Source organism: Pieris napi, chromosome 18 (assembly GCF_905475465.1).
Source record: "Pieris napi chromosome 18, ilPieNapi1.2, whole genome shotgun sequence".
Lineage (NCBI taxonomy): Eukaryota > Metazoa > Arthropoda > Insecta > Lepidoptera > Pieridae > Pieris > Pieris napi.
Genome location: NC_062251.1, coordinates 6,115,345 through 6,142,851, shown reverse-complemented (window position 1 = coordinate 6,142,851; position 27,507 = coordinate 6,115,345). Strand labels below are relative to the sequence as shown.

The 27,507-nt window shown below is 33.6% G+C and overlaps 2 protein-coding genes across 8 annotated transcripts; one reads left to right on the top strand and one right to left on the bottom strand.

Moving 5' to 3' along the window:
- Nucleotides 1–558: 558 nt before the first annotated feature.
- LOC125058727 (zinc finger protein 62 homolog) lies at nucleotides 559–11,084 on the bottom strand. Of its 7 annotated transcripts, none has more exons than XM_047662861.1 (6): nucleotides 10,739–11,073; nucleotides 10,023–10,313; nucleotides 9,193–9,327; nucleotides 7,674–7,799; nucleotides 6,411–6,533; nucleotides 559–871 (listed from the first exon to the last, which is right to left on the bottom strand). In XM_047662861.1, exons 1-6 carry the CDS (start codon nucleotides 10,934–10,936, stop codon nucleotides 617–619), a joined length of 1,128 nt encoding a protein of 375 aa, XP_047518817.1. In that variant the 5' UTR covers nucleotides 10,937–11,073; the 3' UTR covers nucleotides 559–616. The 7 variants fall into 7 exon arrangements, with proteins under 7 accessions (XP_047518817.1, XP_047518820.1, XP_047518818.1 ...); XM_047662864.1 differs by having other exon boundaries at nucleotides 9,193–9,228; XM_047662862.1 differs by lacking the exons at nucleotides 6,411–6,533; nucleotides 7,674–7,799; nucleotides 9,193–9,327; nucleotides 10,023–10,313; nucleotides 10,739–11,073 and adding exons at nucleotides 1,451–1,573; nucleotides 1,997–2,122; nucleotides 3,213–3,356; nucleotides 3,585–3,860; nucleotides 4,067–4,370.
- A 466-nt stretch (nucleotides 11,085–11,550) lies between these two features.
- LOC125058810 (zinc finger protein 568-like) lies at nucleotides 11,551–17,481 on the top strand. The gene is made up of 6 exons (XM_047662956.1): nucleotides 11,551–11,947; nucleotides 12,220–12,489; nucleotides 12,937–13,074; nucleotides 15,072–15,197; nucleotides 16,231–16,353; nucleotides 17,184–17,481. Exons 1-6 carry the CDS (start codon nucleotides 11,753–11,755, stop codon nucleotides 17,385–17,387), a joined length of 1,056 nt encoding a protein of 351 aa, XP_047518912.1. The 5' UTR covers nucleotides 11,551–11,752; the 3' UTR covers nucleotides 17,388–17,481.
- The last annotated feature ends 10,026 nt before the right edge of the window (nucleotides 17,482–27,507 follow it).

The following is a 27,507-nucleotide window of genomic DNA, read 5'->3' as shown; positions in this document are numbered from 1 at the left end:
TATGTATACAAATTACCTAATCCAGCTGACAATAGACTACACCATTTCTATCGCTGTAACTGCCGTTACATTGTTAATGGATTTTGGCATACAAGAGTCATACTTTGCAGTTTGCACTAACTTTGAGATTTAGAAACGTTATTGTAGGACAATCTAAGTCCGGGATGAGCCGAGTCGTGGCAAATCTGTTATTTAAACGTCAATTAAGAAACATTCATGTTTCTCATAAACAACTCTCACAAACTTAGAGAAGTCTGGTTTCTATTGTTTTTGTTTTGCCGAAAATATTTTTTTCAATAACGGAGGAATAAAAATGTGATAATGTATAAAAGACATTAGGATATCAATTAATATATGTAAGAACATAATTCAAGTTCAAAACCAGTTAACTCTTATACAATAAAATAAAAGTCGATATTTTAATTTCAATATATTTATTTATTTAACGTAGTGTTAAAATTTTATCTGTGTAATAAATAAGTGTTAAACATTACATCATTATTATCTGTATTTTTAACACATCTAGTCTATGCCTTAGTTTGACTTCAACCATTTCTGAACGCAAATATGAACGTAAGTGTCATACGTGTGTCATTCTCCTCTCTGAATCTCACCCTTAGTCATTCGTTCCCGAATCCGATGAACGCTTTTGCGATGTATTTTGAAGGAATGTATTAATCCTAACTATCGTTCCTAAATCTTTATCCCCAACTTGATGCTCTTCTAATGCATGTTTCTTAACTTTCGTCGGTAAATCGAATCTTCTGTCACATATGGGACATATATAGCGATACCGTTTACCCGAATGAACTCTGTTCTTGTGTGAATATAGAAATTGTAGTGATTTAACTCGCGTCGGGCACAGATCACACTGAAAAAGAATTGTTAGAATTAATTATCTATCAATTTGCAGCAACGTTATCTGTAGCATAGAGTTTTGCCTATAACTTCAGTAGGGAAGCCGAGTATTTTTTGAAGTTATACTTCTTTAGACGCGTTAGCAAAAATTGATGACAGTGAAATTTTACGATGCGCGCGCACCGTGACACAAAATTAACAGAATGAAGTTGCCCACGGAAGATGCTACGGCATCGGACATAATTTAAAAACAACATTCGAATAATAAAAGAAATTATGTTACACTTAATGTAAGAGAATAATAATAAATATTTATTTATTTAATTTTTCAAATGTAAACTGAACTTTATTGACTATAATGACTTCTTTTCCAGTCTTTGATTATTTAATTGTAATTAATTATTTGCATGCAATCAAAAACTATTTTAATAATGCCAAAGAAGTATAACTTCTTACGCGCGTACATAAGTACACGCATCCTCTTTTTTTAAATTCCTTTCAACATATAACATATATATGACAGTGGAACATACATAGGTGACAGCATTACTGGAGCGGTTCTGTTCTGGTCATATTAGGATGTACTACTCACCTGTACAGTGTTTTCTGGATTATGTACTCCCAAATGCTGAACAAAAGTCCCGCGTCTGTGGAATCCAGCCCCGCATATGTCGCAAATGTACGGCTTTTCGCCGGTATGCGTTCGAACGTGAATCTATATAAAATAAAAATTCAACTAATTTATTTAACTAACTATTATTATTCGAAATTAACATCCAGTTCTCAAATCAGGAGCAACAAGCTATAGTCTCTCTCACTCCATAAAGAATTTTAGCGGGTTCTTTAATTTTTAGTTATTTATTTTCATTTCCTTACATTTATAGAAAAACAAATAATACATGAAAAAATATAAGGGATGCAACGGGCGGTCTTATCGCTAACAAGCGATCTCTTCAAATCAACCCTAGTAAGGAAAAAAACTAAAAAAGAAATATGATGGGTAAAAGAATAAGAAATACAAAAAAAGAAACATTTCGTCGTATTTGCCAAATAGCCCACTGTAGCATAAATAAGTATAAAGAATGTTTCATACAAATTAAGTGTTTATACATACTCATATTTTAGTTCTTAGACTCACCTGATAAGCTTCTCGATATGCAAATTCTTTCTCACATTGATCACATTTGTAAATCTTTTCAAGGCCGTGTTTCGCGCGCTTGTGAGCTTCTAGTGTTGAAATAGACCTACACCGCTTGCCGCATAACTGTATAAAAAATTGTCAACTGTCATAAACGGTTTTTACTCTATGGTTCTTGTTTCAATTTCGAATATTTTTTGAAGTGAAACTTCTTTAGGCGCATACAGGTAATTTTTTTACAGAACGTCACGAAGATGTGCAGCGTTTTTGTTGAAGAAAAGGGGAGAGTGCGATTGAGACCGATAGAGATAGAGAGTGAGAAGGGTGAATTACCTTATAGAAATTCTATTTTTAAAATAAAAATTTCGTAAAGAGAATTTATACATTATACATATTAGTATTTTATATTTTGACGTGATAACGTCTTTAAAATCGTTTTAGTCGGGTGACATGTTCAGAAACTTGTGTCACACCAAAACCTCACGAGCGCGATCGCAGGTATAACGAGAGAGAGACGGACCGATCTCCCGTCTCATCTCGAGCGCTGCCAGTCATTCCGTGAATGTATGAAGAAAAATGTATATCATAGTCGAATAAGTAAACTTGTCATTTTACACCCGAAATTTATCATCAAAAGTGTGAATAAAACTATAGATGTAATTTAAAATTTGAAAAAAATTTTATCTTCATTAATTCCTTACTTCCCAAAAACTTATATCACCAATAAGACGTTATCACGTAAACATCTCGATCGTAAACCTACTTTACAAACAACCAATATTTTTTATGCAAAATATTGAAATCTCAAATTACGAATTGTGAATTAAAATGCCACGTGTTTTTACTATCGAAGATATAAATTTTAAAAATTAAATTTATAATTTCTATTAATTTTCGACACTTAATATTTTAATGACAATTAAATTCCTAACATATCTTCCTTTTTCCCTACCTCTAAGTCTCGGAAATCTAAAGTTATATATTTGTATAAATATGAACAAGAGTATATAATTAGTTTTACTTCTGACTACTTAAAAAAAAAAAATTTTTTCTCTCATTCATGTTATTCATATTTAAAAAATGTTCACTCTTTTCACTTATAAACAATATACTGTTAATGGTAGCAATAATGTAATGTCTTACGAAATTAGAGGCGCCCAAACCAATATATATCAAACAATTTTTTTTTTAATATAAAAATATAGTTTGATCCTACCTCACAAACATACGGGTTATAGTGATATCTCACATGCTGTGCAAATGACGATTTAATTGTAAACACCATTTGACATACGGGACATGTGTATGAATCTGCATTTGGTATTTGCATTGACTTTCTCTTTTTTCTAACCTTCTTTTTCTGAAACAACATATATTACAAATTATTTTATACTTTAGAACTTTAGAATTAAAAACAAAAGACAAATCAATAAAAATTAATTTACATGCAAATGGCTGTATCACTTTTTTACCAAAAAATAAAGTTTTTATATAAATGTTCATCATCCTCGAGTCTCATGCTGCTCTTAGAAAGAAAAGTATATCTTCTTTATAATAGAAGTAGATTAATCAAATGCTTTATACTAACCACTTTTACCATTTTCAACCTTAGCTTTTTATTCTGAGATAGATTTGTTGTTTGTCTATGCATGCTATTTTTTGCAAACTCAATTTCTACTTCCTGAAAATCATTATCTCTTTCAATTTTTATTTTTAATCTATCTTCATCAGATTCTTTATATTGTTTCATATCAAGCAATGCCTCTTGTGCTTCTAAGCTTATCTTTCTAAATTTTAATGCAGTCTCCATCATGTCTAAGCATTGTGAACATATTTTCTGTGATAATCCATCATTATATTTTATCTGAAATAAGGAGTCAGATCTACTTAATAAGTTATTTTTATTCAATAGATCTATTCAAACAAAAGTTATCCAAGTACAATAAGGTGATTTACCATGCACAACATAAAAATAGTACAAGAAACAATAAAAAAACTAATCAGCAGAAGCTATAAAATATAGAATACTAAATACCAGTATTATATCAGTTTAAGCCTAGTCTCTCTTACCCGCAATCCAGTAGTTAACTTAAGTTGTTGCATACGTTTTATCATTATGTTTTTAGATTGGAAAATATCAGAGAGATTTTCAGATCCTAGACAGGTCCTGCAGCATTCTGGATTACCTACTTGTAATTCCTCCCGCCGATTGCTTTTTAAACGGTTCATAAGCAGAAGATACGGCAACATATTAATAAAACATTGTATGAAATGTTAAGAAAAGAATATGATATTTTTGTTTACTTGTTGACACTTATCATAAGAATACAGCATATTTCCAGAAAAATATATTAATATTTTATATATGTGTACTTAAAAATTATAATAATGTACGCTTAGCGATATAAAAAATGTATATACATTATACAATTGATCTATAATTTTTATAATTTAATTGGAAATAAATATGTTTTTATTTTCTATTTACAAATCTTCCGATTATTTCACAGACTAGGAAGACAGAACATGAATACTGTGAATTCCGTATCTGTAGTTTCACCGGATACAAGTATATTGGCCAAAGCTACGTACAAAGTATACGTTTTTGATTCTACTTTTCCTTTTTTTTTCATGTTCTATTAAATTATTATTATTCGGATTCAGTTAATATTTATACGATCACAATTATCTCATAAAAAAAAGATGGTTTATATTTCATGGTCATATTCAACATAGTTGAGCATTACGGTTTCATTTCAAGTCGTTTTATTGTTTCGTATGTAAGTATCAGAGCATACGACAAACCATGATTGATTTTTCTGCGGTTTGAACATTGCAGTGCGACGCCTTTATAGCCGACAGTATGATAATAATAAAAACACACATTTTATAACAATATTTAATGTAACAAAAATAATATAAATACGCTATTTACACTAAAATCCTTATTTTATTATTACCGCTAATTTATGGACATATCTTGAAATTACTTTATATACTTTTTTGTATACGAGATTCTAATTAATAATTTTAATACCATAAAAAATTACATCGGTAAAAACCAATAGACAATATCTGTGTATGAACTTAATGACAAGAAACAATGACTAGAGTTATTAGGTCATGTTTATAAAAAAATATTAAAATCTAATATTACATTATTATTAAATCTACATTTTTTTTGGTTTGTACTATAAATCAACGGTGCAACACTGCCACTTTTGTAAAATACCGGTTTATGAGGGGGATCTTTCAAATTATTACACACTTAAGTTATTCATACTAAAAGTCTGTGCAGAATGTTGGCCGGCGCGTGACACACACACACACACACAGACACACACACACACACAACGTTCGCCTCACAGACTATCGAATTTCGCAATTGACAATGTGATACATAATGTTACATATTTAATAGTCGGAATAGTGTTTCGACTCGGATATCGGTTATAATTAGGTAATTATTTTATAACTTAAGTCTTAATAAAATCATTTTGCAACAGGAGAGGACCACTAACGTTACGGCAGTATAGGCAAATGTTATTTACATACAAAAACTTTTGTCTTTAGTGGGTCAAGTTAGTCGTAAAGCGATTTTCTCTCGTTTAAAAATCCTAAATACATCCACAGAGCGCTCAAGTTGCCAAATGTAAAATTATTTTGACCAAATATTCGATGTGTTTGTTTGTGCTAGGGGTCCTGAAGAAATGTATTAATCCTAACAATAGTTCCCAAATCATTTTCTGCAACTTCGTGAACTTTCCATGCGTGTTTCCTAACATTTGCGGGTATCCGAAATTGTCGATCACATATTGGGCAAATGTAGCGATACCGCCGCCCCGAATGTACTCTATTTTTGTGTGCGTGGAGAAATTTTATAGATTTAACGCGCGCAGGACATAATTCGCACTGAAATAAAAAAATTGTCAAAAATCAATATTGCTTCTTAATACCAGCTATTTTTCACCAATGTTTCTTTCTATTGACATTTGACCGCAGATAATATTGTCAGGAGTCTTAAACACTAAAATCGAAGAGTGACAGGAGGCAGATAATATTATGTAAAGTGACATGACATGACACAGATGCAGCAATCTGTGGCCCGGACTAATAGTTAAGTTATGAATGATGGAATGGGCAAAAAATTATAGAGATGTTATTTCTACTTAATATAATATAAATAGACCGCCTAAAAAAGGTGTTAGGGATTCTCTGAACTGTAGTTTTATTTTTGCTTTACTAAAACCTTGAACTCTGTCAATTCCGTCAAAGGTTCAAGGCCAAGGACGCCCGCATCTATTGTGCAACGATTTTGTCCCGTTTAGCTTACAGTACAATACAACACAATAGTAACATTTTCTATGAATCAGAATTATATCCAATATTAAATAAACATTAATATAATATTTACTTGCACAGTATTTTCTGGATTATGTACTCCCAAATGCTGAACAAAAGTCCCGCGTCTGTGGAATCTAGCCCCGCAAATGTCGCAAATGTACGGCTTTTCGCCGGTATGCGTTCGGACGTGAATCTGTAGACATTGTTAATTCAATTAAAGTCAAATTTTAGTCGCAGATCTATAGATAGATAGATAGATCTACTTACTCAACAAAAATACTACAAAATCTAATTTATAATCCACCCAAAAAAACTATTTATATACTTCTTAACAATTCATAACTTTTAATTTTATTTACTATACACCTTCACACAAGACTTCATTACACTGCTAACTTTTACTTATATTATTACTATTTTTTTTCTACTATGTATTATTACATTCCTTTTTTTTTCGACTTAGGCGCAAACTAGCTGCTGTGGTCTCTGCCAGAATGACCAGCGCTGTGGCACATTCTGCTACTCAACATGATGCTGAGCCAAGGCCAATTACATCCACAGCACACACGCATTACACACTTGAAACGAACCGAATGGAAAAAGGGATTTTTTTTTCTATGATTATTGTTATTTTGTGTGTCTATGTGTGTGTGTTTTTGTTGGTAATAAATGTCATGTATATGTCTGTCTTATGTCTAATTAACAGTGATAGTTTATAACTGGAGATTATCTAAGATATTGCTTGTATACAGTATGTAGTCACACCCTAGGGTTAGCGATTCAAAATATACGACTTCTTTCTGAAAAATAACCGAGAATTGCAACCCAAATTGTGATATGCCTATCCTTGTCCAATAAAAAAGACGCGATAGTGTCCTAGTATATTTATGGAATAATCTGTAGAGAGCACTCTTTTGATAACGATAATAATTTGATATGTAGAAAGTCGAAAACTAAATTTGTATGAAAATGACAGTTCGTGTCGACAAATTTTGATAGCAATTTAGTTTTCGTTATCAAAAGAGTGCTCTCTACAGATTATTATTGATTATAACCACTTAAGGCATATTGACTAAACCCCTGCAAAAATATTTTCGAATCAATTCGCCCTAGAGATCTGCAAGAAGAGTGTAATCTCAAAAGGTCAGCGACGTAGTCGAAAGCCTTCTAGTAATGTGTTGTCCTTAGGTGGCGGAACTTGACATAAGGGGCTTGACCTAATTTGTCACGTGACAAACAGAATGTCATTGCCATATAAAATCGTTAGTTGGTCACGCCTGTCTAAAAGTAATTTTGTCTCTAAAAAATATGTTCTATAAAAAAAAAAACTCACCCGGTAAGCATCCTTGTAAGCAAAACTCTTGTCACACTGTTTGCATTTAAATATTTTATCAAAGCCATGCATAGCTTGCTTGTGAGATTGTAATGATGACTTTGATCTACATTGCTTACCACACATCTAAAATATTATTATTAAAATAATTATATATTTCGTTTACTATAGGGCATTAACGCGGGTGAAACCGTAGATAATAAATTTATAAAAAAAACTAAATGAACTATGACTCCCGTTTGTCGAAATTCAATAAATCTTTGACATATGGCAGTCCGACTTAGCGCTGTTTCGCTTCTGATTCTCACTCTAAGGGTGTGTCCACATCTGGCGAAAATGCCGCGAATCGCGAGCAGTTTGCGAGCTGCGCGCGTGCATTTTTGTTCGTGCGCCGCTCCTGCGCAGCTCGCTCGCAACCTAACCGCCGTACGCGATCAGAATTCAGCGCGCGGGCGCTAGGGGCTCACGTCTTCCTTCCGCCCACGCCTCAAGCCCCGCACCCCTAACTTACCCGTTCAGTTCGTTTCTGATTACTGGAGGTTAAGTACGTGTTGTCATGGAGCAGACGGAGGAGAATTGTTTACGCTTAATTGAAACACATAAAAGGTTTTGTGGGATCCTAAAGATCAATATTACTATAGAAAAAATCTAAAAAGTTATAGGATTTTGCCACCAACGCCGTTGTCTCTGTTTTTCCTTTTTATCAGTAATATAATAGCTAATGATGCAGCAATTATATTAAAAGCAGTAGTGTCGTCCGACATCTTCGAAAGTACTGAGCCAGTAAACGAAACTGTAAGCGCGAGAATTGAGTGCGCGCAATTCGCGCGCCGCCCGCACGCCTTATAGCCGTGACTGCACGCGCGCAGCTCGCGAGCTGCACATTCGCCAGATGTGGACGCAGCCTTAAGTGGGTATTACAACTGACACTATCTCTGCTTGGGAGCAGTCAAAATATGTCAACGGTTAAACAGAAAAAGACATATTTATTATTTGACATCTTTTGAAAGTATATTTAAGTTTGAGTGATCTTTTACAACATGACTTACATATGACAAAAATCTATGGCATTGATTTAAATATCCATTAATAAGAGGGACTTAATCTTATTCTTCCGTTCATCTTCTTTTTAACACAAACACAACAAATTAATAATTACTACTTTTTTTTTTAAAGGACAATTCACACCAATTGACCTAGTCCCATGCTAAGCTGGTGAAGCTTGTGTTATGGGTACTAGGCAACGTATATATATACATATAAATACATATTTAAACACCCAAGACCTAAGCACAACACCAAATGCTCATCACATCGATGTTTGTCTCAGCCGGGGATCGAACCCGGGACCCATGGATTCACAGTCAGGGGTACTAACTAGACCAATGAGCCGTCACTTAAAATATCTGTGTGTAAATTTCGTATCAAATTTAGTAAGTTCTCGAGTAAGCCATGGATTACATTTCATAATGAAATCCTTAAGCTGGAATCACCTGTATTTTGTAAATTTGTATCTTACCTCACAGACTTGCGGGTGATAGTGGTACCTTAGATGCTGTAAGAAAGATGGTTTTCTTGTTAACACAATATTACAAACTGGGCAAGTGTATGAACCAGCATCCGGTATGAAAAGTCTTTTTCTCTTCATTGGTCTCTAGAATGCAGAAAATTTAAATGAAATATACTACCAGCTTATACCAGTGCCAATGCTCCGACATATATGAAAATCAATATATTTGAATATTTTAAATAGTAACTTTTAACATTAATTTGTTTTTATTCATGGGTTACCTAATCACTACCAAGCAATTTCTTCCAGGCAACCATTAAAGTAAACAAAAAAGTTTTTAGTAAGTGCACAAGCAAAAGTTAAATTATAATAAAAAAGTAATTCAAAATTGGTTAATGCGTTGTTATTATCCCTTCTAGTAATAACTCATTGTTTGGAAATAATGAGAGCAGTGTTGGCTTAGTGGCTTCAGCGTGCGACCCGTCTCTGAGGTCGAAGGTTCGATCCCCAGCTGTGCACCAATGGGCTTTCCTTCTATGTGCACATTTAACATTTGCTCGAACAGTGAAGGAAAATCTCGTGAGGAAACCGACATGTCTTAGACCCAAAAAAGTCGACGGTGTGTTTGTGACGGTGCACTGGAAGCTGATCACCTACTTGCCTAATAGATTTAAAAATGATCAGGAAACAGATTCAGAAATCCGAGGCCAAGACCTAAAGAGGTTGTAGCGCCACTGATTTTTTTTTTTGGAAATAATGATCAGCATACAGATATACCCAGCAATAATTAAACTTATAAAATTTGATTAAAAGTAAGTAGATTACTAAAACAAATATACCTTTATGCTATTAGATATCTTATGTAGAAGACAAGATGACTTATTAACATCTTTTCTTGATACATTATCATTGATACTTTTATTAGACTCATCTATTTCCTGATTAAGATTATCATTATTTCTCTCAATTTTCATAACATGTTTATTATCTTCAGAATTGTTGTATTTCTGCCTTATTTCAAGAAGTGATTTTTGAGCTTTAAAACTTATCAGTCGAAAATGCAATGCATTTTTCATCATAGCTAAGCATCTTGTACACATTTTTTGAGAAAGTCCATCATTATATTTAATCTGAAAACAAAAATGTGTTAACATTGACACAATAAAGCAAAGTATTGTTAATTATTTAAATTATTATTATTAAATTAGCTATTGTAAATTAAATTTACAGCATATTAACATACTATTTAAGAATAATTTGAAATTCTATTCTATTTTAGATATTAAATTAAATTCCATGTGTTTAAAACTATACTTTTAACCCAAAAAACTTTATTAAAGAAAAAACACAACAACAGAATAATTTTGATAATCACTAACGTCAAATCTGATTTTTATTTTTAATTTTCTTATCTAACCTCATTTTACTGTTATTCATAAAAAGAGGTTGTTACGTCAATATTACTAGTTAAATGAATATAACCAGATTTGAAGCTTTTTACATTAAACACCATGTGTTTGGATTCAAAAGTGTAGTAGGTAAAATATTTCTTTACCTGCAATCCAGTGATTAACTCAAGTTGTTGCATACGTTTAATTATTAACGCTTTGGAGTTAAAAATATTATTAAGATTTTCAACTGACAAGCAGGTCCTACAGCATTCAAATTGAGGAATATTTCCATTTCGTAATTTCTCCCTATCTTGCCGCTGACTTTTTATACGCTTCATAAGGATCGGCATCATATTGAACATTTCTGACCGTAATATTATACAATTAATAATGATTTAGGATCATAATTCATCAAGACCAATAAAATATCGAGAATTCAGAATTAGAATATAAAATTCATATATTATGTCCTAATTCCTAAACTAAATAATCATAAACAACAGTAAAAAATCAAAACAGTAATTTTTTTTTTAATGGCTCTGGCGCGATTTGTGCATTAGCCAGCGTCAAGTATAGGATTTTTTATAATTTGTGCTTTTATTTAGAAATTCGACCGTGTCCTCCATGTACGGTTTAAGCACTCGCCCGGTACCGCACAACCCTCCCAAAGGCCGAGAACAAATTTAAATTAAATTAAAACTTGCCCTCGAACCGGGAATCGAACCCGGTACCCCTCACCTAGCTGCCACTTAATAAGACCGCTAGGCTATGAGGCCCCTAATTTATTTAGATTTAGTAATTGGTAATGTAGTTTTTTTTTATATAAACCTTTATGCCAAGTCTTGAGTATTTTTATTCGGTTTATTATAAATTTATCAATTTCCCCACTGTAATTTTTGGTAGTGTAGTCCGTACTCCGTAGTCCAGAGAGAGTTTAAACTAAAAGTGTAGATTTAAGATAGTACTTATGTCTATTGCCGATGCAGCAATTCAATCTGTGCAGCATTCTATTGTTTTCTGTTTACCTTTTTGTAATAAGTGTTTCATTTGTGACTTTCGCCGAATGTTGAAGTAGAGATCTAAATAATTTTTAAATTCAAATATCACATTAACGATGAAATATGTTGATATATTCCTCTGTACATATTTAATATCTTGTATTAAAGCAGAAATGTAAAATGGTGCCACTTTTAATGATGATGCATACTTTGGCTAGTAAACGACGAATTGCAAGGCAGCAAAGTGAAATAAAAACATCTAAAATGGATTGTTGTAGGACTTGCCTAAGTACTGAAAATCTTAGTGATATTTTTATTAATAAGGAAACCATTATAAAACGGACGCAAGATCTGAAACTTATCACAGGCTTGGAGGTGAGTTTGCATAAAATTATGGTATAATATTGACTCTTGCTATAATAATAAATATAAGTTATATTATCGGCTTTTTTATAACAGTAGTTGGTTTTCCGTTTGTTACCAATAAAATCTAGTTTTTAACAGATTTTGACTTTCACCTCCACAATTACTTTATTGTTTATGTATTTAAATGGTATTATAAAAGATGGGCCCAGACCTTTTGTGGCGGTTGTGTAAAATTCGCCCATTTTTAACTTAACAGCTCATATATTATTTATTCCTTCCAGATTAATTACCAGGACAGCTTATCACAGAAAATATGCAAAATGTGTTCAGATATAATAAGAATGGCATTAAAGTTCCGTAGAAAAAGTCGTAAAGCTGAAAAAACCTTGTTAAACATGAAACATAAAGGTATTATATCAGAAAAAATATGTAATAATGTAATTGAGAAAAAAGATCATAATATTGAAACGAATGATTATAGTTATAATTATTATGATGACGATTTTGACAATCATGATTATGATGATGAAAAACCTAAGGAAGTTAAACAGGTAATATTTTGATCACAGTTGTTAATTATTTTAAAAAAAATCAAGCGATGGCACTTGGCAAGACCTTGCATGGTTAAAGTGTCATAATTATTTAAAAAAAAAACAAAACAGGTGGTAAATTCTGGCATATATCATAAGTCACTCTACTATGTAGATCAATGGGCAATTTGATTGATAAGGGGCGCAATACAAAAATGAATTACTCATCATTTTTCATTATGTTTTAAAAATTCACTTTTTAACTTAATTTTTTTAGGTGAATAATTTAATTTTTTATTATAAATTTAAAATTATGTATGTTACGTAGAGGGGGGGAATTTCTGCAAGCCTAAAGTTGGTGCATTAATGCTGCTGTGAAACACTGATGTAGATTAATTGACAATAAACATAATTAAAATTTTGTTTAGAAAATTGATGGCTAAACTAAGAAATTGTGTTGTTTTTCAGAAAACCCTGCTCAAGAAAAAGGGTGCCAAAGTACCAATAGCTACATCATATAAGTGTAATATATGTAATAAGGAATTTCGTATGAAGGCAACATATAGGGCACACATGCGATTTCATACTAACTTCTGTGTTTGTGAGGTACTATATAAATTTATTTTCACACAAAATGACCAGATGTGTAAACATTTGTGCATTTACTTTTAGTAAATCTAATTGTGAAGAAAGCTTGTCAATGATGCAGCATTTTTAATGTATTTTTTAATACAGTTGCTCAAAAAGTAGCGTATTGCAGAGACGTATAGCGTTCGGGATGTGGGCTATTACACACTGTTGCTTTTTTTTTTATGGCTCTGGCACGATTTCTGCATTAGCCTGCGTCAAGTATAGGATTTTTTTTATAATTCGTGCTTGTCTTTAGAAATTCGACCGTGTCCTCCATGTACGGTTTAGGCACTCGCCCGGTACCGCATAACCCTCCCAAAGGCTGAGAACAAATTTAAATTAAAACTTGCGCTCGAACCGGGAATGGAACCCGGTACCTCTCACCTAGCTGCCACTTAATAAGACCGCTAGACTATGAGGCCCCTAGCTGCTTTTTCTTTACCTTTCCCGAACGAGTGCGTTTTCTTTCCTAACTGTCAAAATAATGTCTATTAAAAAGAAAAAAACAACCACAAAGTTTTTACTAAAAAAAATCATAGAAATTTTTATGATTCATGCAAATATGTATTTCTAAAAAGAAGCTACGAATTTGTTTCAATATCAGATTTTATGATTTGATTCAATGAGATAGGTAAGGTTTTATTTTATTTCATATCAATAAAAAAGGGAGTGTGTACTTATGTACGCGCGTAAGAAGTTATACTTCTTTGGCATTATTAAATAGTATATTTCATTACAAGTGCGGAAAGCCTGTCATTGCAAAGAGTTTCGACAAATGTCTACCCGAGCCGAGGCGCAGCCGAAGGTGAGGGTTGACAGTCGGAACAAGTTGCAATGATGGTTCCGCACGTGTACTGAACGACTATTTTTAATACAGTTGCGAAAAAATTATGCAATTAAATAAAATAATAAAAAAACAATAAACTCAACTCACTAATAATTTATTTCTTATACAAATTATTGTTCACATATACATTGGTACAGTTTTTTTATACTAACTGGAGAAGTTTTAGGTTGCATATTTATATACTGTTTGAGACAAACTATTATTTATTTCGTATGATTTTTCATGTATATTTAATATATAATATAACAAACAACTAAACGCGCAAAAAACATTTTTTGGAAAATGGCGCCAACCGTAAAAGAATATAAGCAGATTTTTTTTTCTTCACCCATTCTGGGTAGGCAAAGGGAACTATGCCCATACAGCCAAGTCTTCAGTACAATTTTTTATTGATATGAAATGAAATTTAAGGAGATGAAATGAAATCTAACCTAACTCATTGAATAAAATCATTAAATCTTATATTGAAACAAAGCAGTAGCTTCTTTTTAGAAATATTTGCATGAATCATAAAAAATTCTATGAATTTTTTTTAGTAAAAACTTCGTGGTTGGTTTTTTCTTTTTAATAGACATTATTTTGACAGTTGGGAAAGAAAACGCACTAGTTCGGAAATGGTAAAAAAAAAGCACGAGTGTGTAATAGCCCACATCCCGAACGCTATACGTCCCTGCAATACGCCACTTTTTGAGCAACTGTATTAAAAAATAGTTTTTGATTGCATGCAAATAATTAATTACAATTAAATAATGAAAGACTGGAAAAGGTGTCATTATAGTCAATAAAGTTCAGTTTACATTTGAAAAATTAAATAAATAAATATTTATTATTATTCTCTTACATTAAGTGTAACATAAATTCTATTATTATTCGAATGTTGTTTTTAAATTATGTCCAATGCCGTAGCATCTTCCGTGGGCCACTTCATTCTGTTAATTTCTTGTCACGGGGCGCGCGCATCGTAAAATTTCACTCTCATCAATTTTCATAACGCGCCTAAAGAAGTATAACTTCAAAAATTCTACCGAAGACTTTCTGTATGAACTCTTTGCATTGACAGGCTTTCTACACTTGTAATTAAATATACTATTTTCTGTTATTAAATTTCAGTTCAATTTGATTTCAGGCCTGTGGAAAACGATGTAGGAACAATAATCAATTACAAGAGCATAAAAGAGCAAGACACGGCTTGGGCAAAATACATAAGTGTGCTTACTGTGAATATAGTTCAGCTACAAAAGAAGCCCTAATTGTAAGTCGTTCATTTACCAATAAATCACAAAATCTAATAGAGAATATTGTATTATATCTCTTGAATATTTGCAAGTAAATAGAATTCAACTTAATTAGATGTACATAGTATTGTCTTTGATTGACATAACCTTTACACATTTAAAGAAAAAACTTTCACCAACCAAAAGTACTTGCGAAAGAAAAAATATTCTTCCCAATGGTACGCGAAGCCATTGAAATAAAAAAACACACCAATTTCAATAGAGAAGACGGCCTAAAATTGTCAAACACCTGGGATCCAATAATATCCAAATTAAAATCTCCAGAAAAACAATCCGCGAAAATAGAGGACACCGTGAGGCATTTTTTCCAAAACCCTCCATCTTTTAGTCGATACCAACTCCGGGGAAATAAATACAGATAATGCAACTTTCTCTACAGCTGCGATACTTTTTGACATCCAACACCTTTTGTCTTCAGTCACCGTGCTCACGCACGATGTAAAGCACGCGAAACGTCGGATATATTTAAAATTATGTTAAATAGTTGTAAATTTATAATAATACATAACTTTAATCCGGTTAAAAAGTTTTTTCTTTAATTAGATGTAGTTTAATTTATTCAAAAAAGACGAAGCAATTGGTGTAATTACTAAATATTCGTTGACTCACGTCACTTTGTATTTTGGTGTGAATTAAATACAAAACAATTAATAAACTTTAATTTTCTTTTTATGCCATAACAGCCATATTGTTTTGAGATTTATTTATAATATTTTTTTTTATAGATAATTCACACCAATTGACCTAGTCCCATGCTAAGCTGGTGAAGCATGTGTTATGGGTTTTAGGCAACGGATATACATATATATTATAGATAGATAGATAGACATATAAATACATATTTAAACACCCAATACCTAAGCACAACACCAAATGCTCATCGCATCGATGTTCGTCTCAGCCGGCGATCGAACCCGGGACCCATGGATTCGCAGTCAGGGGTACTAACCACTAGACCAATGAATCGTGTATAATCGACAAACTTTTCAGATACATGAGCGTAGACACACTGGTGAAAGACCGTACATTTGTGATCATTGCGGAGCCAGCTTTTATCGTAGATCTACTCTTGTACAACACATAGCTATACACTTACCAGAAAAGAACTTTCAAGTGAGTATTTTGTTTTTAACATCTTTATATATATAATTCTTCTGTGAGTGTGTATGTCACTGAACTTCTCTCAAACGACTGGACCGATTTTGATGAAATTTTTTGTGTGTTCAAGGGGATCTGGGAATGGTTTAGATTCACAAATCAGCCCGCCAGATGGCGCTGCAGTCGGTACTTTCATACTTTGCTTTACTAATCGCTTGAAATATCATGCAGGACAACGTCTGTCGGGTCCACTAGTTTTTATATAAAGGCTGAGAAAAAAGGCCATAGTTTTTCATACATTGTTTCTTTTCTAATAAGGATGTTTAGAGCCTCGTAATTTTTTAATTTGCTAACTATATTAAACAATGAAATCCAAAAGTTTTAACAGATAAATAGAAAAATAAAAGTACAAAGAACACATGTCAGAAGTGAAACTCCTTTGGCAAACAAATTTTTTAGTTTTGTTCTTATTTATACAAATCTAAAACTTTAGATTTCCGAGACTAGAGGGAGGTAAAAAGGAAGATATGTTAGGAATTTAATGAATCTAATTGTCATTAAAATATTAAAAGTGTAATAAAAACACGTGGCATTTTAATTTACAATTCGCCATTTGAGATTATTTTGCATAAAATACTAAAATATATTTCATAAATTCTCCTTACGAAATTTTAATTTTTAAAATAGAATTTCTATAAGGTAATTCGCCCTTCTCTCTTTCTCTCAATCGCTCTCTCTCTCTCTTTTTCGACAAAAACGCTCCACATCTTCGTGACCTATCCGTTTCACTTCGAAAACTTTTAAGAATTATCTATATAAATTATATTATTGGGTATCTTTTTCAGTGTGACATGTGTCCAAAGAGGTTAAAATCGAAAAAGTTTCTCCAAATACATAAGCACAATGCACATACAGGGAAACGGTATGGGTATCTTTGTCCAATATGTGAACACCGCTTTGAGAAACCAAATAAAGTCAGAGCACACACGAGACGGGTACATGGTGTACCTGATGAACAGCATGGTGCTATTGTGAGAGTTCAATTGTAGTCATCATCATCCTCTGCAAAGCCGCTGCAAAGTGGAGCTATAGTGAACTTTTAAGCAATCATCATTGATGGAAAAATCTTTATCATTTTTGGAGTTTACTCCTTAAGAAATAGTACGAGATCCCGCTGCAGGATTGGTGCGCTCATCGACTATTTGTATAAAACCAAATTTTTATGTTTATTTATAATTAAGAGAATATATATTTACTAGGGTGCCTATCAAAATTTGGCCGCCATTATTTTTAATTAAATTATTTTTAATTGATTTTTGGTAAAAAATTTCGTTCATTTATTATTTAAATAAAATAATGTCTACATCACGGTAATTAACATGAAGATTCTAAAAAATCACGGGTGCCGTTGCGCACCTGGCCGCACCTCTTTGCAGCCAGGTGTAAACAGGTATGATTTCGATAAATTTATACGTTTATAACCTATTTTTATTAATTATATGTCAAATTGAAGCTAATTTTTTTCTATTAATTATCATATAAAGTTGCTTAATTATTTCTGGCCGCAAATACGGGCTACTGGCTGTTAAAGATAATAAATATTTAAGGTAGAGTGAAAGAGAGTTAGCGCGTAGCATCATTTGTCAGACGAGGACAGCGATTGTCGGCTGTGCGACGCTTTTAAGCCAATGCGCATGCGTCGAACGTTAGTGTTATCAACCACCGGGGAGTAATAGAGACGACTTATAATAAATACTCCAAAAATATGTAATTTTTTTCAAAATGACAAATTTAAAAATTGCAACAAAAAATTAATATTGATTTGATATATCGACGGTCTAGTTAGCAATTTGTCTAACTCCTTATTTTTTAGAGGGTGATTTTTTAACATTTTGATGAAGCAATAATCCAATTACAAATTATTTGAATGATTCAAACTTAAATATTATATCTCTATTAGATATTAATGATATTAAATGGTTTTTTAAAATGATAATAAATTTTGAAGTCATTGTTTTTTTCGTACAAATAAAAGATTATCTAAAATGGAGTTAGATAATTTGCTAATTAGAACGTCGATATTTAATATTAATTTAAAAAATAAAACCAAGGTGACTTAAGTAAAAGAAAATTTTATTGCGAAAGTATTATTTTAAAATTTTATTAGATTTTATTCAAGTAATTAATTGTCTATTACATATTAATTAAACATTTAAGTTGAGTCTCCCAGGAACCATGTTGGTTTTAAAAAACCATCTAGTACCAGCCAGCCATTATTTTCTGGGCTGAATTTGTTGCAATTTTTAAATTTGTCATTTTGAAAAAAAATACATATTTTTTGGAGTATTTATTAAAGGTCGTCTCTATTACTCCCCGGTGGTTGAGAACACTAACGTTCGACGCATGCGCAATGGCTTAAAAGCGTCGCACAGCCGACAATCGCTGTCCTCGTCTGACAAATGATGCTACGCGCTAACTCTCTTTCACTCTACCTTAAATATCTATTATCTTTAACAGCTAGTAGCCCGTATTTGCGGCCAGAAATAATTAAGCAACTTTATATGATAATTAATAGAAAAAAATTAGCTTCAATTTGACATATAATTAATAAAAATAGGTTATAAACGTATAAATTTATCGAAATCATACCTGTTTACACCTGGCTGCAAAGAGGTGCGGCCAGGTGCGCAACGGCACCCGTGATTTTTTAGAATCTTCATGTTAATTACCGTGATGTAGACATTATTTTATTTAAATAATAAATGAACGAAATTTTTTACCAAAAATCAATTAAAAATAATTTAATTAAAAATAATGGCGGCCAAATTTTGATAGGCACCCTAGTAAATATATATTCTCTTAATTATAAATAAACATAAAAATTTGGTTTTAAACAAATAGTCGATGAGCGCACCAATCCTGCAGCGGGATCTTAGACCAAACGATTTGAGTTATAAGGCCCGGTACGGAAATTTTATGAGGAGTAAAATCAAGTGTAACACGAAATGTTGAGGCGTTATGTAGAAAGAGACAAATGGATTGATCGTGTAAAAGAATGAGATGGAATACATTACACAGACTTTTCTATTTTGAATTCACGTTTTGACAGCCACGTTACAACATTGTCAGTGTTGACAGGTGTAAAGATAAAAGGAGATTGTCTAGCGTGCCATAGAGTTTTGTCAATAGTAATGGTCAGTGAAATTAAAACTAAAAAGATTGTTCATTCTTATTCTTCTCTTACTATAAAGGTAACTTTGGTCACAGAAAGAAAATTCTATTTGGGCATAGATGATGTAGGTACGTTTTATTACTACTACAAACATTTATATTATAAAAACATATTCTTACCACCTTTAGTATGAAAATATGGTCGACAGCCACAGAACATTATCGCCATTTTATCGTTCGTAAGGAGTAAACTCCAATCGTGTGTCGTAGCTGACACACACGTTTTTTTATTATTTGTCTTTTGAACAGCAAACCTATTGTGAGGGTTTAATTATAGTCGTCATTATTTTTTTTAAAACAACAATTCAAGTTTTCAGGAATATTTGTGGGAAATCTATAAAAAAAACGCTGCGTGTACTTACGTACGCGTGTAAGAAGTTATACTTCTTTGGCATTATTAAAAATAATTTTTGATTGCATGCAAATAATTAATTAAAAATAAATAATCAAAGACTGGAAAAGGAGTTATAGTCAATGAAGTTCAGTTTGCATTTGAAAAATTAAATAAATATTTATTATTATTCTCTTACATTAAGTGTATCATAAATTCTATTATTATTCGAATGTTGTTTCTAAATTATGTCCAATGCCGCATCTTCCGTGGGCAACTTCATTCTGTTAATTTTGTGTAACGGTGCGCGCGCATCGTAAAATTTCACTCTCATCAATTTTTCATAACGCGCCTAAAGAAGTATAACTTCAAAAACTATTGAACCCAAGTAGAGTCAGTATTATTACTCTTAGTAATTTTATTGATAGTTAATTAAACATTGCAAGAAAATAATAAATCTACAAACAAATGCTATTAAATAATTTTTGAATTGGTCTCATGTTTAGCTTCGAGATCCAAACAGGTATTACTGCATTTATTTAGTCCTGTTTTGTATACTTGTGCCAAAATAATAGTATCGAGACAAATGGCGGGCGTCATTTTTTATTGAATGTACTCAATCCTATTAGGTCGTATTTAATTTAACTGTGATACTCGTGTTTATGATATAATAAATATTGTGGCCAAAACGCATTTTTATAACTACAGTTTACATTGTATTCTTTTACAATAAAGCGCATCTGACAAGTGTCAAATAATATATTATATATAATAGACTAGCAAACTCGGCGAACTCCGTTTCGCCACCAGATGGCTTCGTTTTATGTAACATTTCGTTTGGTGATCCCGCTTTTCTGTTGAAATTTTTCCTGAATTTTCTTCAAATAATAATAATTAATAATTAACAACACAACAGCATATTTTAATTTCTTAAATTGTTTGAAATCTTTTACTCAAGTTTTTGTTTTGACAACCGGCCAATCAAATGTGTAGTGCCAAAACTAATATTGCATTAAATGCAACTTTTCTAGTTTAGTATATAATTCTCTGCATAATATACTCGTAATCAATTAATCATAGTGTCATCTAGTCTCGTGTAAATATCTCAATTATTGACTATTTTAATTAAAAAATTGTGCTAACGTGTTTCTTTATTTTAAATGTGTTTTGTTTTATTTTTAATTCACAAATATCACTACAATAACATAATTATAACTTAATTATTAAACTAATTTTAAATAAATACTATTCAGAGGGTACAGTTGCGCACTGCTAACTACTTAATTTGAGAAATTAACATTGAGTCTTGAGTGATATACAGGGTGGTCAAAAAGTCGTGGATCAAACGCAAATAGGGGATAGATGAGGTCATCAGCTGCAAAAAATTGTTCTACGGGAGGTCCCTAAGCTCAACCCCTGCAGAGTTATAATTTATTTTGCGTTTTTATAAAAAATTGATTTTTTTTTTACTTATTCTTATTAAAATTCGAAAATATCTACATCCTGTATCTTTTTAATAATATCCACTATATTGGTACTGATGAGTTCTTGCGTTAGACATACTATTTATAGTTGTTTATTGAGTGTATTGAAGATAATATTAAGTTATACGATATAAAGTTTACCAATAACAGCACTAGAGCGCATGTGGCATAATGCTCAACGTTGAATGTTCCAACAACAAGCAACGCTTCGCACAATTGAGCACTCTCAAAAGTAATGCTCTCGCGTGCTTCGCGCAATCAATACCAACACAGTGACAGAAAATTGACCAGTGTTTTTCGTTAAGTTGGCATTGATCAAAATTTTCGTTAGTAAATATTATTTATTGTTGAAAAATTTGTAAGGCTTTCGTTTCGTCGTAGATACGTCTTATTGAAAATAATTAAAGCTGTTTCAAACTGCTAAAAAAATAAATATAATGGTAGGGGAGCCCAAGAGGGGATTTCAGGATTTACTAAAGCGCGGCAGATTAATATATAGGGGGATACCTTGTACCCGGTTAAGTACCTCCACAAAATATGAGGCCCATATATAAGGCCGCACGTGAAGGAGACAGGATCAGTTTAGTAAAAAAAATTGACCATCAGAAATTCCCGAGCGCGTCAGATTAAGGTAGGGTGAGTTAATAACATCCTAAAAAGTGTATATTCCACTAATCTGACAATTTGAGAGTGACGGAAAAAAAGGGGAGGGCAACAAAGTTGTAAAAAAAAACGTCATCTCGACATTTTCGAGCGTAGCTAATTTTTTTTTTATTTTGAAGGAAATAATTCAAGAATAATGAAAAATATATAATCTGACGATTTCCGCAAGCCGAAATAACAAAAATTCGTCGATAAAGTTAAATGCGTGCAGCTGCGTGATGCCTACATTTCCTTAAACCGATCGGAATCTACTAAACGGCGTTCTAAATATTTCCCTCAAAATTACATTTCCTGTGAATTTGAACCGATTCGGACCGATAGATTTTGAGAAATTTTGAAAAATCTTAAAAAAATAAGAAATATTTTTTTTTAAAGTGGTTTCTTTATCGATCAATTTCAAAAACTAATCCGCCTTTGAGCTTGAAAAACCACGTCGATCGCCACCAAGCTGGTCAAAAGCGGTTGATTCGTTCGAGAGATATCGTACACGAAAGAAACCCGAAAAAGTGTTTTTTCGGGATTACTCCGAAATTTGTGGTTCGATCAATTAAAATTGCGTCTAAAACTGCGTCGAATGCCGCCAACCGCGTGAAAATTGCTTGATCCATTCAAAAGTTATTGCGGTTTGAAAATTCCAAAAATAGTGTTCTATGAAACTTCTATCAGACTTTCGAGCTGGGAGAGCTCAAATGCATAGAAATGTTATTTCTTTGAACTCAGCGAGCTCAAAATATCAATTTTAAGCGCCCAGAAATGGAATTAGCGGGAAGTTGCAGGGATGGCCCTTTAGGTGAACCGTTTTTCTATTTTTTTTTTTGGCAGATCAGGCGAATCCCTCTAGATAATCGTCAGATTATGAGACAGTATGTTTAGAACATAAAGATGAACCACATATATCTTAATCTGACGCGCTTGAGTATTTCAAAATTGCGATTTTTTTTTGCAAATTAAGAAAATGGCTGTGGGTTTGCGTCCCATCGAAATCGTCAGATTAGTGAATGACAGCTTTTTTTTGGTGCACTTAACACTCCCTTAGAAAATCTGACGCGCTCGATAAAATTTTTTTTTTTTAATTTTCAACCCTTAAATACAACCACCCGCATCATGCAAACGATCAGATTAACATACGTACATTATTTAAAATACGTAGGGCATAGATGCTATCAATATCTGACGCGCTCGAGGATGTCCATGCAACAGTTTTTTTTTACATATTTAACTATCTATAGCCGCTTCCCCCACCGATGAAAAGGAATTTATCATATAACATTTTTTTCTTCTTTTTATCTAAACTTTGCATCCCAATAGGTCTCTACAACGCTCGAGTAAATCCCCATTTAGCATCGTGGGCTCCCCTACCATAAGTAAAAAATAAGTATAAGGATGAAGGGTTAAAATAGTTACTTTTTTATATTCCACATTTAAAATATGAATACAATTTCATTATAAATTCGGATCTGTAAACAAATTTATTTTACAGGATTTTATTTTGTAAACATTGCAATGGTTTTGAAAAAGTAGGTATATAATTTTTTTAGAAATCATTTTAAAAAAATGACTCAAAACGTAAATGATGTAAACTTCTTACATGAAACTAAATATTTTACTGTTAATTTAACTTATTAAAACCTTTTATTCTTTAAAGGTTTTCTCTTATTTCAGTAAAAAAATGTTAATGAAATGAAATTTATTTATTTATTTCGTAATCCTACAGCTAACATAAATTATATATAATAACAAACAGTTACTTTATTTTACTACAAAAAGGTTCAAAAATTTACAAAATCAAACAAACAAAAAACAAAATTAAACAAAACAACAAAATTTGATTATTAAAATAAGCGTAAATAGTTCTCATCCAATTATTATTGTTTACCACATTATTTATACATAAATGATTGATGAGGTTGCTAACTCTAATCGGAACATGTTTTTTTTTTCAACACTGACTTAGCGCACTCTGCTGATGCATTTGAAAACTAATTCACGTTTCAATTAAGCTTCAGCATAATGCGGCATTGTGCGCCACTGAGTCGCATTATGCTCTGTAATTGGAAAACGCACTGCAGTATCTCTATAAATATATTTGACTATTTAGTTAACTTCTGTTAGTTTCTGATCTGTGGCTATAGATGACCACCAAGAAGTGGGTATAGCCGTAAGATTTAATACTGTCAAATCTCATGATATGTCAAAGTATTTTGTTTGCACTTATGTCACTGCAAATTGCAATAGTCAATGTCAAATAACAAATTACAATTTACATATTATACTTGTAAATTGTAATCCGGAGCAGTGTTGCCAACTTAGTGGATATTCCACTAGATCTGGTGGTTTAGATATACGTTTTAGCGGGCGAATTTTGGTTTTAGTGGCTAGTGGATTTTTCTAGTGGTTTACTTTGTTTCATTCAGTGGTATGCTACGACATTTAACCACTAGCACGAGTGATATCTTTACAGGAAAAGACGAAAACGTTTACCTTATAAAGGAATATTTTGTCATTATGTAGGCAACTCTGTAAAATTACGTTCGTTATTTTCGGGAATTTCCCGAAACAAGTTTATAAATTTCTTAAATTATTTTGATTATGGGCTTTATTCGTATGACTAATGGGTCAAATTTGATTTGAATTAAGTAATGAGATTTGTATGTGTTCGTTTCGTATGCATGCACAAAAATAGAAATACACAACACAGATACTTAGTAGTTTTGGTTATGCTATGCATCGGAGCGACCTTGTTTGTTTGCAAATGTTTAGTTTATTTTTAAAACAAAAGTTCCGGGATTGTTGGTTACGGGACTCCCAATTAAAGGACTGGCTGGAAGTGGTGGAAAGTACAGCTGGTGGCGGCTGGAATTTTGGTACGAGGTGCTGGATTTCGAAGACATTGCAGGAGAAAACCGATTTGAAGATTTAGCCACGTTTGTATATCTTTATTAGTTTTACCGCACTCTAATGCTTAAGTAGAGCGATTATTCAGCATTATGAATATCGTGAAGACAAAACACAGAAACCGAATGAAGCTAGATCTACTGTCATCTATTATGACAATCCGCGCAGGTTTAAAACGCGAAGGAAAGTGTTGCAATAATTACATCTTGCCAAATTATGTAGTCCAGAAAATAGGAACGAAAGAAATGTACTTAAAATCATAAGGTGCAGAGGAATCCGACTCCGCTGAAGATGATTTTTAACGATTTTGTATGTCTTCTATAAGTTTTTTTGTAATGAAAATATACGAATTTTATAATTCAATTTACAATATTGTTCTTTTATTGTCAAAAAATATATCCTAGCTGTATGCTATCCATCTAAAGTAAAGAGTGACATAGTCCATAGACTACTGTTTACTTCAGTAAAACATGTGTTTCCCGCGGTAAAAACAAAAAAATAGTGCTCGCCGGCTGCTTGCCTAACCCCCTCCTATCTGCGGACATAAACCTCCTTCAAACGGGAAATCACTAAGGCAAAGTCAGAGCACATTGCCAGATTTGGCGAGAGATTGGCCCAACTCCCTTCAGGGACTCGAGCCTTCTGGTCTCTCGCCAAAGCTGTCCAAGGGAATTTTTGTCAGCCCGCTATCCCACCACTGCACAGGGAGGATGACTCGCTGGCCCACACTGCGAAGGAGAAGGCCGACCTTTTAGGCTGTCTCTTCGCGTCCAACTCGACTTTGGATGACCGAGGAAGATCACCACCGACCATTTCGCGGTGTGATTCTTCGATGCCGGAAATCACATTCCGGCAACGTGCTGTCCGCAGAGCACTATCTTCCTTGGACATTCATAAGTCGAGCGGGCCGGATGGTATCCCCCCAATTGTGCTGCGTACTTGTGCTCCTGAGTTGGCTCCGGTCTTAACGCGCCTTTTCCGGTACCTGTACTCGCTTGGCACTGTCCCGAAGTGCTGGAAAACCGCTTCGATACATCCGATCCCTAAAAAAGGCGATCGCTCTGATCCGTCCAACTATCGCCCAATAGCCATAACCTCCTTGTTCTCCAAAATAATGGAATCCATTGTTAACTGCCAGCTCTTGAGGTATCTAGAGGGCCACCAGCTGATTAGCGATTATCAGTACGGCTTTCGTCGTGGTCGTTCGGCTGGTGACCTTCTTGTATACCTTACACATAGATGGGCAGAGGCAATTGAGTCCAAGGGGGAGGCGCTGGCGGTTAGTTTGGACATAGCGAAAGCCTTCGATCGGGTGTGGCACAGAGCACTGCTCTCGAAGCTTCCAGCCTATGGGCTACCCGAGAAATTATGCGATTGGATCTCCAGCTTTCTGGCTGATCGGAGCATCAAGGTCGTCATCGACGGAGCATGCTCTGACCTTAAACCCGTGAACGCGGGGGTCCCACAAGGCTGTGTTCTATCCCCGACCCTGTTTCTTCTGCATATCAATGATATGTTGCAACTTAGCAACATTCATTGCTATGCGGATGACAGCACTGGGGATACTTTTTACACTGGCCGGGCAGGTATTTCTCGGGCAGTTGTCGATGAGTACCGGAACAAACTTGTGTCTGAAGTCGAAACTCTTCTACGTGGAGTCTCAGACTGGGGCAGACTAAACCTAGTCCAATTTAACCCCAAGAAGACACAAGTTTGCGCGTTTTCCGCTAAAAAAACACCCTTTGTCGCTACTCCTCTTTTCGAAAACACTCTTCTTAAAGCCACAGCCAGCATTGGAATACTTGGCGTTGACATATCGAACGACGTTCAGTTTCGCGGTCACTTGGAGGGAAAGGCTAAATTAGCCTCCAAAAAGCTTGGTGTGCTCAGCAAGGCGAGACGGTACTTCACTCCGGGCCACCGCATGCAACTATATAAAGCGCAAATTCGGCCCCACATGGAGTACTGTTCTCACCTCTGGGCGGGGGCTCCCCAGTACCAGCTCCTTCCACTTGACCGTATTCAACGCAGAGCGGTTCGAATCGTCGACGACCAATCCCTTTCCGAGCGGCTTGATCCTTTGGCGTTGCGTAGAGATGTGGGGTCTCTCTGCATCTTCTACCGCATTTACCATGGAGAGTGTTCAGAGGAGTTGTTCGGATTAATACCTGCAGCTGAGTTTCGTCATCGGACGTCGAGGCAGAGTACGAAATTCCACCCGTATCACCTCGACGTCCGCCGTTCCACAACTGAGCGTTTTTCAAGGCAGTTTTTGCCGCGCACCACCACTTTGTGGAACCAGCTGCCCATTGAGGTATTTCCGAACCAATTCGACTTAGGGTCCTTCAAGAAAAGAGCGTACCGATTCCTGAAAGGCCGGCAACGCACTCGCGAGCCCTCTGGCATTGAGAGTGTCCATGGGCGGCGGTATCACTTAACATCAGGTGAGCCTCCTGCCCGTTTGCCCCCTGTTTTATAAAAAAAAAAAAAAAAAAAAAAAAAAAAAATCACATCGATCCTATATTTCCTTTCGGCGTGAAAAAAGGATAAATAAACAAACACTTA